The 16,194-nt window shown below is 44.7% G+C and overlaps 2 protein-coding genes and 1 long non-coding RNA gene across 14 annotated transcripts in view; 1 reads left to right on the top strand and 2 right to left on the bottom strand.

The window, feature by feature from the left end:
• The window catches only part of LOC309334918 (dynein axonemal intermediate chain 2-like), an 82,570-nt gene extending 79,995 nt beyond the window's left edge, over positions 1-2,575 (bottom strand). For 7 of the 9 annotated variants that reach the window (XM_081849690.1, XM_081849687.1, XM_081849682.1 and 4 more), the window contains exon 1: positions 244-434. In XM_081849690.1, coding sequence (XP_081705816.1) covers positions 244-426 — 183 coding nt within the window. In that variant the 5' untranslated portion in view covers positions 427-434. Of the gene's footprint in view, positions 1-243; positions 435-2,077; positions 2,345-2,470 lie in introns of those variants that run through there. The other 2 variants (XM_081849688.1, XM_081849689.1) reach the window with 2 other exon arrangements.
• Positions 2,576-2,585: 10 nt separating this feature from the next.
• Positions 2,586-4,483, top strand: LOC309335124. 2 transcript variants are annotated; one of them, XR_014153368.1, is made up of 2 exons: positions 2,586-2,736; positions 4,277-4,483. It is a non-coding gene; the product is annotated as an uncharacterized lncRNA (long non-coding RNA). The 2 variants fall into 2 exon arrangements; XR_014153369.1 differs by having other exon boundaries at positions 2,589-2,730.
• A 7,154-nt stretch (positions 4,484-11,637) lies between these two features.
• Positions 11,638-16,194, bottom strand: part of TTYH2 (tweety family member 2) — an 81,497-nt gene continuing 76,940 nt past the window's right edge. For all 3 annotated transcript variants that reach the window (XM_081849755.1, XM_081849753.1, XM_081849754.1), the window contains exon 14: positions 11,638-15,244. In XM_081849755.1, the coding sequence (XP_081705881.1) occupies positions 15,164-15,244 (81 nt within the window). In that variant the 3' untranslated portion in view covers positions 11,638-15,163. The remainder of the gene's footprint in view (positions 15,245-16,194) is intronic.

Genomic DNA, 16,194 nt, shown 5'->3' with positions numbered 1-16,194 from the left:
GTGGTTTAGACCACAGCACCACCTGCATCCCTCTGCCACCAAAACAATAGCCACCATAAAGCCACATTGCACTGGATGAAGATTTTAGAATGGTTTCTGAACAGTACAGAAATCTAGATCCTTTATTTATGTTCTTTTTCTAATGCCAAGGTTCTGTAAACAGAACTCTCTTTTTCTTGTCCAGCTGAATTATATGCAGTTTGGAAATCCTGCATAATAGTATTTCAAGATCAGACACTCTACCTCATGCTCTGACATATCACTGGCACACTGTACTCCAGTATCAATGGGGTCTCTTTCAATAAAATTTGTAGCTTGCAGTGGATCTGGCTGAATGTCCACATTGACCTCTGCCATCCGGTCGGAAAAGGTGCATTGTCGACCGAACTCACTGCGCGTCTTCACATAAACGTAGACAATCTCCATGGTGCTCACTGCAAATGGGAGAGAAAAAGATCCTGTTATTCCTTCAGCACCACTTTTTAACTGTTGCTATTTTAGTGCATAATTCACACCTGACCCTTACTGGGGAAACACGAGTCTGTTGCAAGGCCTTAAGGACCTTGAAAAGACTGGAGCAAGTAGACTCTAACTAACTAAAGGGCAGGTAACAAGGGGAGATCAATAGAGCCGAACTGATCACCTTATATTGATTTTTTTGTAAGGCTAAGGAAGTGAAATTGGCACAGCACTCCAGACATAATTTTTCAAGATAGGACTTCTATTATGGGGATATTACCTCTTTCCAGAATACAAACCGCAATATTTTGTCACTGGGAAACTGGCTAGGGAATCAATTAACTTTGCAATTTCCATAGGGATTGCGTTTACATGAGTGTCACAGGGCACTAATGGGTTAGAGACTATGACATCACCGATGAAGAGTGATGCAATATTCCCATGTTGGCTCCATGTTGTAACCCTACATATTTAGTAGTGGGAAATTATGGATTTATTAAAGCATCTGTGCAAGCCTTATTCCTTTTATATTGTGAACCGCCCTGAGATCTTTTGATGAATGGTGGTATATAAATCTAAATAAACTAATAATAATAATAATAATAATAATACTGAAATAATTATTGAGCCTGACAGAGTCCAATATGAAACAAAACAACCAGAGCAGCAGTAACCAAAGCAACCTTAAGTGTCTCATATACGTGACAATGTAGGTCTTATTTACTAGTCAAACAATCATGAAGGAAATCAGTTGAAAAGGAGTAAAGCTCCCCAATAATGCAGGGAAGCAGTTGAAGGCAGCATAAGCCCCAGAAAAGAAGGCCTTTTGGGAAGGCTGGTCATCAGGCAGAAAATTTGCTTCAGACAGCAAATGTCAGAGAGGGTCACCAACTTAGCTAGCTATCATAGCTTTTAGGCATAATGCATTACCTCAAGGTAATGCCCTCTAGGTATCATTGGACTCCAATTCCCATCTGCCCCAGCCAGCATGGCCAATGATCTGGGATGAGGGGCTTTGTAGTCCAAAGAAGAAGAGTCGTCCAACCACCTCAGCTTTGGGCACTATGGTGGCTGTCCCTGTATTATTTGCATCAAAAATCTAAATGGGAGATGAACCTCTGGCTCTTTCAACGCTGCTGCACTACAAATCCCATCATCAATGACTATCAGCCACGCAGCTAGTGTTGATGGGGGTTGGAGTCCAAGAAACCCACAGGTAGCAAGGACGCTGGTATTAAACTCGAAAGGTGCTTTTGTGTATGTGTGTAAGCAGGGATTCATGAAGGAGTTGTTGGAGGGGTGGAGGGGTTACAAACCATGTTAGGATGTTGGAGGCAAATCTCTGTGAGCAAGAGAAGCAGAATTGCTATCTCTTCCCCACCCCTCTCTCTTTTTCTTTTTGGCTGGTTTTGGGAGGGTCTCCTTTCGATATTGTTGCTGGAATGTTTGCAGGGACGGATTAGCTTCCATTTGATCATTGTAATGGATTGCTTTGAAGTCACTGCTGCGCCAGGCAAAGCAATGTTTAGCCCCCTTATCACCGCAGCAACCCCCACCTGCCCTTTATTTTGCCTGACCTGTCCCGTATTTTGCCCAAAGGTGGCAACCCCGGGCTCACCTGGGCTGACTTCTGGGGGCTTTTCCTTCCACTGTCAGAAGAACTTAACCCCCAGGGCATGCAAAAAGAAAGAGAAAATAGAAAGAACAAGAGTGCCTCTGAGCATGTGCAGAATCCCCGACGGCCCTTTCCCTGAACCATGCTTAGGTAACCATAGTCAGCATCACCCGCATCCGGGGCCGGGAAGCAGGTCGGGCCGCTAACCAATGGGAGCTTCCACCGGCGGCCTCGAGCCCGAGGAAGGAGCCGGGGAGGGGTGGTCTGTACCATTCCACGGTGGGAGGGTGGGAAGTGCGGCGCTGGAGGGAGAGCGCGCGTGTTCCATACGCCGAGATAATAAAAAGCACCCCTGGATTTCCCCCCCCCCCCCGTTTCCCCGCGCCTCCTCCTTACCCGGCTCTTCTCCCCGCCAAGCGGATCCCGCCGATTGGAGTAGCGTTTACCCGTCTCCTAGCAACCGCTTGCGAGTGTTGCGCCCCGGGCGGGGCGGGGCTAAAGGAGACAGCCGCGGAGAGGAATTCGCTTTGCCAATTAAAGGGCGGAGGTGAGACGAGACCATGTGCGGATGCTCAGAGGGGGGAAGCCGAGAAGTCCCCCGCCATCCGCGAATATGGCGCCTCCCGTTTAAAGGGGAAGGAGGAGGATGGAGAAAGGTTCATGTAGGATAAGGTGGTTGTCTCCTTCCAGGGTTTAATCTGAGCCAGCGTGGAGGGGGTGTGGTGTGGGGTTGAGTACGGACCTCAGGGTGTAGAAAGCGTGCCTCTGGGCATGTGCAGAGTGCATAACGCCATGTCATCTATTCTAGAGCAGGCATCCCCAACCTTCGGCCCTCCAGATGTTTTGGACTACAATTCCCATCATCCCTGACCACTGGTTCTGTTAGCTAGGGATCATGGGAGTTGTAGGCCAAAACATCTGGAAGGCCGCAGGTTGGGGATGCCTGATCTAGAGCCCCACCTCAGGATTATACTGCGGATTTAGGCTAGATAGCTCAGTTGGTTAGAGTGTGGCGCTCATAACGCGAAGGTAGCAAGGTAGCAGGTTTGATCCCCGTAGCATAGTCCTACAGTGCAGGGGATTGGACTATAGATGACCCTCAGAGTCCCTTCCAACTCTATAATATACAGTGGTACCTCCAGTTACAGACGCTTCAGGTTACAGACTCTGCTGACCCGGAAACAGTACCTTAGGTTAAGAACTTTGCTTCAGGATGAGAACAGAAATTGTGTGATGGCAGCGGGAGGCCCCATTAGCTAAAGTGGTACCTTGGGTTAAGAACAGTTTCAGGTTAAGAATGGACCTCCAGAACGAATTAAGTTCTTAACCCCTAGGTACCACTGTATATGATTTCCAAGCCAGTTCAAATCTGCTGGTCTGATTGCAGCATGAACTTTCGTGAACTAGAGTCCACCCCACTTCATCAGATGCTATAACAATTAAGTTTTATCCCACTCACCTGGCAGGTGTGTGTGTGTGTGTGTTGCACACAAAGAAATTCAGAGGGCCAAATGACAATGAAAGGGGAACAAAGGTGCAATTCCAGTTAAGCTTCAGATAGCAGTAAAACAAACACCTGAGCTTTGCAATCTTAATTAACAGCTGTGCGGGGACAGAAAACCATTGTCTCAATTAAAGACAAAATAAACACAGCTAATCCCAAAGCCTGTCTTGCCTCTCGCTGGGAGCCTTCCTTTCAAATTCCCTTTCTGGGAAACAGCAACCATCAGGTCAGCAGCAGGCTGTGTTGAGGATGTTGATGAACCAAAATGTTCTCCAACTGGTGTCTACAGCCCCATTTCAGGGCCATCTGAGTTGGTGACTTTTACCACATCTTGTGGTAGAATATTCTGAAATTTAACTGCATTGCCTTCTGATTCTGGGTTTGCCTCATAATAGATTATTCCTGGATACCACTCCAAGCTCCCTCCCCCCTTCAGTGGAGTGTAAGAAATGCATATTGTAAATCCTTTAAATGCAAGTTGCTGTCCAATTACACTGGAATAAATGTGTACACACCATAAAGTATATTTGAAGCACATTTCTCTCTCAGATAATGACTTGCTTCTTCATAGATATGGTTAGGACTGTATTTTTGTTTTATTATATGCAGGGTTTTCAATGAGCTGCCATCCCATTCACCCATAGAATTTCTCATTGTATTTCTATCCTTGTAATAAGTGCCACTGCTTTTTCTAACAGCTTCACCAGCCAGAAATTCAAAGATCTTCTGGAGAGCTGAGAAAAGCTCCACACAAAACAAAACCCTTCTCTTTGTGAAAGAAGAGCATTTTGATTGAAGAGAACAGCTTTTAAGAGCAGGCCTCACAAGGGAACAGCTCTCATCTTAACCCAGCTGCTTCACACAAGCACGTGAGGACACGCTTTTAAAAATAGAAAATCAGACAACAGGCTGCTTTTTTGTATTACCTTAATGATTTATTACAGCGCTGAATGACCCAACAGCTGTGCACTGCTGCCGACATTCATAAGCAGTGTCACTCAGTATCAAAACAGTTATCTACAAGTGGCCTATTTCCAGACACTGCTGCAAACACCCTGGGAGAACAGAACAGAATGCATAATAAAGGCTCCTTGTGAAAGTGTGCCGCTTCTGAAAGCTATTCAGAAAAAAAAGGGTGAGTCACTGAAGGGGAAAAAGACGACTAAAAAAGGAACAACTTTCCATATTCAGAGATATGGTTAGATTAGAACCTTAAGTGTTAGGCAGGAATAACCAGCTGCATAAACATAAAATGGCTTACCAATAGTACATGTGAGGGTCTTAGTAGGCCACAAGCTTAACGTGAGTCAACAGTGTGATGCAGCAAGCAAAAACGCTAATGCTATACAAGGCTTCATCGACAGAGGTATAGTGTCCAGATCAAGGGAAGTAATAGTACCATTCTATCCTGCCTTGGTCAGACCACACCTGGAACACTGTGACCAGTTCTGGGTGCCACAATTTAAGAAAGATATTGACAAGCTGGAACCTGTGCAGAGGAGGGTAACCAGGATGATCAAGGGTCTGGAAACCAAGTCTTATGAGGAACGGTTGAAGGAGCTGAGCATGTTTAGCCTGGAAAAGAAGAGACCGAGAGGAGACATGATAGCCACCTTCAAATATCTAAAGGACCGTCACATGGAAGATGGAGCAAGTTTGTTTTCTCCTGCTTTTGGCGGAGGGTGGGGTGGTTAGGATTCATACTAATGGTTTCAAGTTAAGGAAATTCAAGAAAGGAGATTCCAACTAAACACCAGGAAGAACTTTCTGACAGTAAGAGCAGTTTGATAGTGGAACTGATTCCCTTGGGAGGTTGTGGACTCTCCTTCACAGTGGTTAGGTGTCCATTTGCCATGGATGCTTAGTTGAGATTCATACATTGCAGGGGGTTGGACTAGATGACCCTTGGGTCCCTTCCAAATCTACAAATCTATGATGGCCTCCAACATTCCTTGGATGGCCATATTTATTGTGAAGAGAGCAGATGTGAAGCCTCAATAGACCTGTTCCTGGCCCAGAATGGGATGTTGTGCCAAAAATTGCTCTTATTTGCTCCAAAACATGTTTTGCACTAAAAACCACCTCAGGAGATATCAGGAGGCAGATTTTCAGCAGGAAACTGGTGCTCAGCCACAATCCATGAATACAGTACTGTAGCCTTATGAGGCTTTGCCCTCAGGTAGGAAAAATATTGCGCCTGGGAAAGGGAAGTGGGAGTCAACAGACACCCAAGGAATAGTTTCGGAGAAAAGGCTTTTTATTTCTACCATCCATGAACTGGTAGAAGAAGCAAGTGTGATAGTTCACAAAAAGCATGCACGAAGTTCACAGTCATGTGCACAAGCATATATACCCCTTTCTAGTTCCCTCCCCTTTTCTCCTCCCAGGTCTGGGAAATGAATCTTATCTCATTCTAGTTACAGCACCTTTGGACATGTTGAAACACTTTCATTCCCCTTTCCTGGGAAGGGTGCCAAGAGTCCCCAAAGAGTCCCAAGACAGCTTTCTGTTCATGCTCAGAGGAACTCATGGGCAGGACTCCAGAGGGAGGAGAAAGGAGGAGGGAACTAGAAAGGGGTATAAATGCTTGTGCACATGACTGTGAACCCGGTGCATGCTTTTTGTGAACTATCACACTTGCTCCTTCTACCAGTTCATGGATGGTAGAAATAAAAAGCCTTTTCTCTGAAACTATTCCTTGAGTGTCTGTTGACTCCCACTTCCCTTTCCCAGGTGCAATATTTTTCCCACCTGAGGGCATAGCCTCATAAAGCTACAGTACGTTCCCTATGGGGGCCATGCAGCTGCTTTTTCTTCAAAATAATTTTTTAATTTAAGCAAGCTTTTTAAAAAGCATGAGCACCATAGGGTTGTAGCCAATGCTCATCCTACTCAAGAGTAGACACATTGAAACCTAAACCATTCAGCTCCATTAACTTCAATGGGTTTACTCTGCATAGGACTAGCATTGGATACAACTCATAGTGTCTAGTTTGGTACTGTGTGCTGGTGTTAAGGGTCACAGCATGGCAGAAGCCTGATGGAGTACAGCTGGGTCGCTCATTGGTGATGTCACTAGTATGACCAAATTCATGTCTATGACACAGGCAGAATCACATTCCAGAAAATGCTTTCAAGTCACAATGGGCCCTGGAGAGAGATGTGTGCTCAACAAAAACAATTTGAGATTTGAGTGCTGGGGAAGTGCAGTAACCTTAAAAGTAGACTTGAATGAAGAGGCCTATGTTCCATGCAGCAATAATGTAGGAAAAATCCTAGAAAACAGCAAGCAAAGCATTGAACAGTTGAAAGGATATCAATAGGTGACAGAGGTAGCTTGTAGTTGTTTTTTTGGCTCCTGGTTTTGCTACCAGGCCCTGGGAAGCAGCATTTATCAGACGCCCCCCCCCCAAAGAAATTATAATAATTTGGCTTCACCAGCAGTCTGAAATATGCATCACCAGTTGGTGGCTTTAGATTTGTTGATGTTTAATGCCCTTTAAACCTCTTGTGATTAACATTTGTAATGCTTCAACATGCTCCCGCTGTGAGCTAAGATCCAAGAGCCATTGAAAGAGCAGATGAACTGCGGCACCTAGAGTGGTAACTGGGAGTGGCTGCCGAGAAAATATAACACCAGTCCTAAAGGATCTTCATCGGCTCCCAGTACGTTTGTGAGCACAATTCAAAGTGTTGGTGCTTACCTTTAAAGCCCTAAACGGCCTCTGCCCAGTATACCGGAAGGAGCGTCTCCACCCCCATCATTCTGCCCGGACACTGAGGTCCAGCTCCGAGGGCCTTCTGGCGGTTCCCTCACTATGAGAAGCAAAGTTACATCTGACATTTAGAAGACATCTGAGGCAGCCCTGTTTGGGGAAGTTTTTAATGTTTGAAGTTTTATTTTGTTTTTAATGTTCTGTTGGAAGCCACCCAGAGTGGCTGGGGAAACCCAGCCAGATGGGCGTGGTAGAAATAATAAATTTATTATTATTATTATTATTATTATTATTATTATTATTATTATTATTATTACACTGTACCATCATGGCTGCTGTCTTATAGGATACATGCACTGTGATTTACTTGTTTGTTGCAAGGGCAGCTCTGGCCATGAGGTGGCACTCTTCTCTAAATCTCAGAGGCAAACCTTGGAATGCGTCCCAGTGTTTCCCATAACATTTTCCAGTAGTTCTGAAGACAGCAGCTAGGCCCTGTGACTGCCACAGTTATTGCACAATGGATTTAAATTGAACACTTGCCTGACTCCTACAATACCTTCCTGCTGCTGTCCCTCATTCCTTAGGTAGAATGATTTTTCTCCAAATTCTAACTGATGCACACTTATTTTTTTCTCTTGGAGAAGCATTCAAAAGATGCATGCTTCCTCACAGCCTGAAATGGAATAATCCAGAAAATAAAAATAAAAATTCACGGCACGCTGCCAGCTGTATAACACACCAAGTTCATGAAAGAGACAAAGGAAGCAGATATTCATGGGGCCTTTCCACAGCCCCAAGTTAACTACAGTGGTACCTCGGTTCTCGAACGTCTCAGAAGTTGCCCAACTCTGAACTGCAAAATGTAAATAAATGCCTCCCCGTTTGGAAGGGCTGGGGAGTGGAGAACAATACAGCGGTACCTCAGGTTAAGAACTTAATTCGTTCTGGAGCTCCGTTCCTAACCTGAAACTGTTCTTAACCCGAGGTACCACTTTAGCTAATGGGGCCTCCCTGCCGCAATTTCTGTTCTCATCCTGAAGCAAAGTTCTTAACCCGAGGTACTATTTCTGGGTTAGCAGAGTCTGTAACCTGAAGCGCCTGTAACCCAAAGTGTCTGTAACCCGAGGTACTACTGTACATTCAAAATGCAAATATAAAATATCCCACTAACATTTAAAACCCAGTTTAAAAAAATACTAAAGCCTGCTGGTTTAAGTTTTGCTTCCAAAAGCCAACCAAACTAGAAATGCTTCTGAAATGTATTAAGGCAAGTTCTCAAGAGGAAGACTTGCCTGGGGCAGCCCCAAAGAATGCTTCTTACAGCCATGTAATACAAAGATGGCATCTCCATGAGCTGTCTTGTTGCTGAGGGAAGGAGAACATCATCAAGTATTTTCAGAGTTTGGAAGGTCAAAGCCAGTGCTATGTAGGATTAGGGCTAGTGAGACCCAGGTTCATAATCTGTCCTCATTCATGAAGGTCACTGGGTAAAGCTTGGACTAGCCACTATTTCTTGGCTCAATCTATCTGTAAGACATTGGCAGGTGATGGGGTCAGAGGGATACTGGCCCAGGACTCCAACTGGCATAGACACACTGGAGCTCAAGCTTGTTACCACAGTTCATTTTATTATTTTTTACTATAAAAATGCATTACCCTTTTCTGCGGCAAAATGGTACTTACTCCATGTCAGGGAACTGCCATGAGGAGGAGGGAGGGCTCCGGAGGGATTCCGGAGAGCGTCCCAGGAGGGAGAGAGGCAGCCCATCTGCTGGGGAAGGAAATCAGCGTAGCACCAGTGGAGAAGGGGGGCAGATGGGGGAATCGGCGAGGGGGCTCCATGACTCCTTGCCGGAGACCAGCGGGGAGAGCACAGGTCCTCTGCTGCCCACACCCTCCCTACGCAGAAGACTTCCGCGCAGGGAGACTAGGCGGAGACTAGGTGTCAAAGAGCTTCTTTGCTGGAAGAAGTTCAAGAAACATCCACTGACGGATTCTGCCAGCGATTGAGGCAGCCACGGATGGGTGGCTGTCCGGACAGAAAGGGTTCACCCAGGTAACTCAGCCAAGCGTGGTGCCGATTTACACACGAGCAACCCCTAGAACCATTACACTCCAAGTAAATGATTTTTAGCATCGGGGCAGCAGAAGCACATTTCCTCCCATTTCTGTAGTCATGACGGTTCGAGCTATGAATTTAAAATGCCAAGCTGCACATGCTCAACACATTTATTTCATTTTTTTGAAGTGAGGGGCGGGAAATTGTTCTATTTGCTTTTTTGCTCTCATATATCATGAAGGCAGACATAGATGTAAAGCATGGAACTCCATACAGATGGAGGATTGGGAAAGACCATGGCAAAAAGATTTAAAATTCACGGCCTGTTACACAATAATAAAAAAAAAACTTCATGAAAATGCTATATAGGTGGTACATGACCCCCAGCAAATTTGCCAAAATATATAAATCAAAGTCAAATCTATGCTGGAGGTGTAATCAAGGGGAAGGAATGATGTATGACGTGGTGGGGTTGTGGCAAAATGAAAAAATTCTGGGACACTGTCTATGATGAATTTAAAAAGTGTTCAGACAAACTTTTGAGGAGAAGCCTGAAGCTTTTCTTCTAGGCATTATGGCAATTGATATTTCAAATGATAAATAAAGGGTATTCCTATATGCTGCAACAGCAGCAAGAATGTTAATCGCTAGAAATTGGAACTAAATTGTATGAGTATTTGGAATTAGCAAGAATGACAGAGGCAATGAGGAACCAAACAAACCAAAAACTTGAAAAGGATTGGGAATGTGTAGAAGATTATCTGGGAAAACATTGTTCTCAAATAAAACCCTTGATATGTTTTGACTAAATTTTGCAAAGTAAAGATCAGATAGAGAAGATATATTATTATGTATTAGAAAGGCAATAAGTAAAAACAACACATTTGAAAAGAGAAAAATATTGTTATTGTTTGGCTTTTATATGTGTACAATACATGTTAAAGAGTGAATGGAATATGTATATGAATAACCAATTTAAAACTCAACAAAAAGCAATTTAAAAAAAGATGCGTAAAGCATGGAATGTGGAGCGGGGGAGAGGTATGTAAATTGTGTGCTCCACAACTGAAATAATACTGTCTAAATCCTCTGCCTCCCCTGTAAGACCATTAAGTCCAGGGTCTTAAATTACCTAGCTGTGCCACTGGCTGCGTTCTGCAGCAACTCATCCTATGTGAAGCAAAACTGCAAAGCCTCACTATTATGAAGGCATGGATGAAAGTCACCAAATCCAGACCTTATAAGTGCCCCTATTTTCCAGGGACAGTCCCAGATTTACAGAAGCTGTCCTGGTTTCTGATTTGATCCCAGAATGTCCCTCCCGCTTTTCCTTAGGACGAGCCTATTTTCACTGGAGAAATGTTGGAGGAGATGCCTCTATTTTCATTGGAGAAATGACGGAGGGTGTGCAAACACCACTAGTTTGTGTGAAAGAAAGAGCTGTATTCTGTTGTTTGCTGTACAATTCAACCCGCAATCTCCGGTAATCTGCACAACCACAGGCTCTCATTGTATTTCCCCGTGACCTTGAACAGAATCTCCCCCCCCGGAGCTTGTCAAGTTTGAGAACATGGGCGAGTTTCATGAAGCCAAATGGTACCCAATTTACTCAGGCCTTTGAACCCATGAAATTGTCCCTGCCAGAGACAAATCTAATAACAGCTAATTGCAGGCGCATGGCTCTGTACCGGAGGGGCAAAAGACTCTGTTGAGAACACAGGCAGCTGAAGGTCTTTTTTATTTTTATTTTAGTACAAGTGTTTATTATTCGTTTCCCAGTCAGTACATACAAATCAGGCATAGCTCCAAAAGGAGCCCGAGATGAGGTTAGCTCGCATGCGTTCTTTTTTATTTAAAAAAGTACTGAACGGCATCGTTACAATGAGACGATTAACAGCGTAAAACCAGGGTTCTCCCCGCCCCACATGCCTTAAGTTGTACACAGCCACATATAAGATGAATGTATAAATTATGTTGCCATACATGATATGTACAAGTTATCCTTGATAAAAGACACAGTGAGTCGTTGCTGTCAAGTAATTAAAACCTCCGTATATGCTTGGGAGGGCAACTTTTTGTACCTCTGCAGTTTTTAGCACTCTTAGATCATGGGCAGTGGTTGGGCAGAAGCATTTCTGTGCGGCCCAAATGCTACTCAGCCAGGCTGATGCTGCTTGAAAAGTCTCCCTTGCAATCCTGCCCATTGCTGAAGAAAAATGGACGAGGCATTACTCAAGGGAAATCATGAGAAGTGTCCAAGTTTGACAAATGCTTTCTGACCTTTTCATTTGTAGTTGTTGTGCTTTGGTGGGTTAACTGTTGCACATTTGTGTTTTCCCACGAGAAGGGTTTATGTATTGCTTTCTGTCCCTGCGACACCAAGGTACAAAACGCAGAGCAGTTCGTTGGGAAATCTGCCTAAGCAAATCCGACCTCGCCAACGGAAGGAGGGAGGGGAGAGTTAAAAGGGATTTGGGGAAAAGCTGAAACCAGACCTGTAAGGCAGGAGTGGCCAACGTAGTATCTCCCAGACGTTGTTGAAATCAGCTCCCACCAGCCCCAGTGAGATTGGCCCAAGGGTCAGGGATAGAATCATAGAAGTGTAAGAGTTGGAGGAGACACACGAGGGTCCATTGCAGCCCAACCCCCTGCAATGCAGGAATCTCAGCTAAAGCATCTATGGAAGATGGCCATCCAACCTCTGCTAAAAAAACTTTCAAGGATGGAGAATCCACCCTTTCAAGGGTGGTGGGAGATGGAATTCCAACAGCATCAAGAGGGCAACACACTGACTACTCCTGAGTAAAAGGATGCCCTGGAAATGAAATGACATTCCACTCATTCATTTAGACTTACTTGGATTCTCTTCCCACCCCCCAGAAATTCCTCCATTGCCAGCTGGACCATGGGCATAGCCAAGGGGGCGGTGTGCGTGTGCAAGCCCCGAATCAAGTAAGTAAATAAAAATACTTAGCTAAAAGTACTGTACTTTTCCATGTAGAAGACTAGGTTTTTTTCTTTAAAAATTATGCTAAAAAGTGGGGGTCGTCTTATACATGGGTAGTGCATAGGGTAGACAGATGAGAGGCAGAATTTGCTGCGTGTGAGCGATTTTTGGCATTCCCTCCTAAAAAAAGCTCAACAACCTTGGGTAAAGGTAAAGGTAAAGGGCCCCCTGACCATTAGGTCCAGTCGTGGCCGACTCTGGGGTTGAGGAACTCATCTCGCTTTACTGGCCGAGGGAGCCGGCGTATAGCTTCCGGGTCGTGGACAGCATGACTAAGCCGCTTCTGGAGAACCAGAGCAGCACACGGAAACGCTGTTTACCTTCCCACCGGAGCGGTACCTATTTATCTACTTGCACTTTGACGTGCTTTTGAACTGCTAGGTTGGCAGGAACAGGGACCGAGCAACAGGAGCTCACCCCATCGCAGGGATTCGAACCACCGACCTTCTGATTGGCAAGTCCTAGGCTCTGTGGTTTAACCCACAGCACCACCCATGCTCCAAAATCCCCTCCAAAAAAGCTCAACAACTCCCCCCCCCATTTTCTTAAATTTGAGTCCCCCAAAATAGGGGGCATCTTATACATGGGGGCATCTTATACACGGAAAAGTACGGTAAGTTTTAGTTTTTATAAGTTGCAAGATTTCGACTCTGAAGCTGAGCTGCGGTACACCATGCGGAAGGAGAAGAAACTCAGCAAAGAGGAGTTAAAAGAGCTGAACACAGCGGACCTAGTAAAAGAGGTGGAAATCTTTTACTCTTATACTATGAAAAAGGCTCTTGCTCAGCCATTCATCCAGTACCCTGTGGAGAGTAAAGATGGACAGTGGAGAGAGTAAACGATGGACAGTGGAGCGTCTCAATGGGCTGGGCTTACTGAGCGTGCACAGAAAAACTGCATGGGGGGGGGAGGAGAAATTTGAGAAGGAAGTGCTGGAAAGGTTTTCAGCCAGTCCAAGAAAACTTGTTTTAGTTTAATTTTTTTGAAAAAAGATGTGGCCTTTGCAATTTTGCAAAATATACCGCATAAAAAGCACTCCCTGATTATAATTTTTCATTTAAATTCCTAATTTTCAAATGACTGAAGATTTTTGACAGATTTTTCTGAGCACCTGAGGTCAAAAAGAAAGCCATTTAAAACAGCTGTTGTTGAGACATTTCATTCTGAAATCTGCTAGACAGAGGGCGATGACAGGTGGGTGTCCTGCCTGCCCCAACATAAATCCTGGCTACGCCCATGAGCTGGACTTAACTCAGAGACACACACACAGACACAGAAGAAGGGTAGAAGAGAATTCTTCTCTTCAGTACTGGGTGGAAATGGAAAACCATGTTTCATTTCTATTGGCAGCCAAAGTTGTGCTACAATCGCTGCAGTGATGAGCACCAGTTCTAGTTTAAAAGGACTCCCTCGATTAGCATCGATAGCTTTCAAGAGTCTCTAAAGACAGTAGGTGTACCACAATCCACGACTGGAGAAAAATAGATGAGACATTACTCTCAAGGGAAATTGTACTAAGACACTGTCTGTCAGCAGCACCTTCATGGGAATGGTTAGAGCAATTTCTCCCTATTACATACCAACCCAATATTCATTGTTATTTTTATCCACCCTGCCCGCCCCAGCATACTGTGAGAAAAGAATGCTTGAATATGTCAAAGTTTCCCCCTGCACGGGCAATGGCATTTGATTAAGAAAAATCAGTGCTAAAAACAGAAATTTGTAAATTATTCAACATATTAAAAAATAACTCACCTCACGTGTAATTAATAAAAAAATCTTTTAAAAGACAAAAAAAGAGAGAGAGATAAAAAGAGGTTATGCTCTTTGGATAGCCGATATAAAAACACTGGAAAGAATAACAATAATTATTGTAATACAAACAAAATGCATAAAAGAACAAAACAAACCCAGTTTGTTCTAAATAATACCTGAGGCCATTGAAGCAATGTTGGCTGAACTGCATGTTAATTCTAATAACCGATGACAAAGGGAGAATACTGAGTGTGGATCTCGTACCATTCTACACCAAACAGGTGCTATGAAAAGGGCAATGATGAAGATGATGAAGTAGCAGCCAGAAATAGGCTTTTTTTGTGTGCAGAGACCTCTCTAGAGGAAAAAAGACAATTCGCTCTAGCGGTTGGTATTGCATTTGACTCCAAAAAGTGGGGTGCGTTTTTCTTTCGTGGAAAGCAGCCCACCTCCCTTAGGTCACTGTACACCGCGAATCAGTGTTCTGTTTTACTTGTACAGTGTACTGGTCTTTGTTATTTGCTCCTAATAAAACAAACAAAATCAAAAAGGAAGCCCGAACCACACCATCAATGATGGGGGGGGGGAACCCAGCCCTCAAGTCAGTGCAGAGAGAAAGCCTGTGCATAAACTTCCGACAGTCCAAACCCTAATTTCACCCCGTCTCTCCCCCGCCCCCCCAAAAAAAATAGGTTTGGGGAGGGCAATGCACTGATGGCAGGGAGGGATCGGGAGGAAATGGCGAGTCGAGGAGGAGACTTCGGAGCAGTTCGCTCGAAGGATGGAAGCACCGGGTACCATCCTGCGTGTGCGAGAGAGGAAGACTAAACGTTGTGAGAGAGAAAAGGCCGTCGGTCGAGCACCTGGGAGGTTATATCCGTAGTGCCAGCGGGTGTCTTCTTCAGCCGACTCCCTCTCAGAGAGCCCTTCTGCATCCCTGCGGAGGCAATTCTATTTCCCTGGAGTCCGTGCACCTTCAAGTTGTCACTGGGTTTTCCACTATAGCAACATCGTATGTTGTGGGCTTTTGTCTACAAGGTGAGTGCTAGGCTGGAAATTGGGGGCCGTGCTGTCGCCTGTGATCATCATTAACCGATAGATAGGTGGCTCGCATACTTGGAGAATACTAGGGAGAAGAGAGAGAAGGGGGACAGGAATTATGCATCTTGCAGTTCTCTAACGGACAAAGACTATGAGATGGCCATACTCCCCAACCCCACCATTAAATGTTTTTTATTTTAATAAGAAGTCCTGCAGAAAGAACATGGGATGCTGCAAAAACGGTCCAGGACTCGGCTCTTGGAAGCTACGTTGGGCTTCACCCGAGGTCTCATGTGGCTAGAAAACAACATCCTGACCATTGGCAGCAGGTGGAGTGAAATGAGGCGGCAATAGAAAGGCACCCAGAAAAAAAAGAGCGAAATGCTGGCAAGGGGGAATGGACCTGGTGTTATTTGGAAAAGAAAGCAGGATAGTTGGAGGAAGTGGAAGCACACGAAACACCCCGCTGAAAATAAGGACCTATGTTTTCTCCACCGAAGAGTTACAGGCAAAACAGGGGGCAGAGAGGACCACCACCTGTTCTTAAAGTTTTGAGAGACATGGAACAAAATTCATCTGCTCACTATGCCGGTTTTATTTTGTTTGGGTAAATTCCTGCTACTGACACTTTTTTTTTTAATCGTCACAGTGAATTCCTTCCTCCAACTACAGGTGAAAATGATGCCCCCTACTCTAAAATCTTTTCTACGAGTTCTTCCAACCCTCTGGAGCAGATCGGGTGGCGGTGAGGAGAGAGAACCATGATCAGAGGACCCCTCAGCTGCTCGAAGGAGTGGAGGATACACAAATGCAAATAAACCACAAGGGCCTGCAGCAGATTTCTTCTCTTATCTACAGTATCCACTACCATTAGCTTCTGGAATGTGGTGAAAAGTCAAGAGGCAAATTGCCACTGGTTAGGCAAGCATCATCCACAACTTCTCCCTCTTCCCACACTCCTCTCATTTAAAAAGAACATCTATTTCTAAATATTCCTGAAGAGAATGTTTGAGGGAAATTTATGGTGGCAAAAAA

This window comes from Podarcis erhardii, assembly GCF_964252035.2.
Source record: "Podarcis erhardii genome assembly, chromosome: 2".
Taxonomy (NCBI): Eukaryota; Metazoa; Chordata; class Lepidosauria; order Squamata; family Lacertidae; genus Podarcis; species Podarcis erhardii.
The sequence above is the reverse complement of the archived record's forward strand: the minus strand, read 5'-3'. Positions and strand labels throughout refer to the sequence as shown.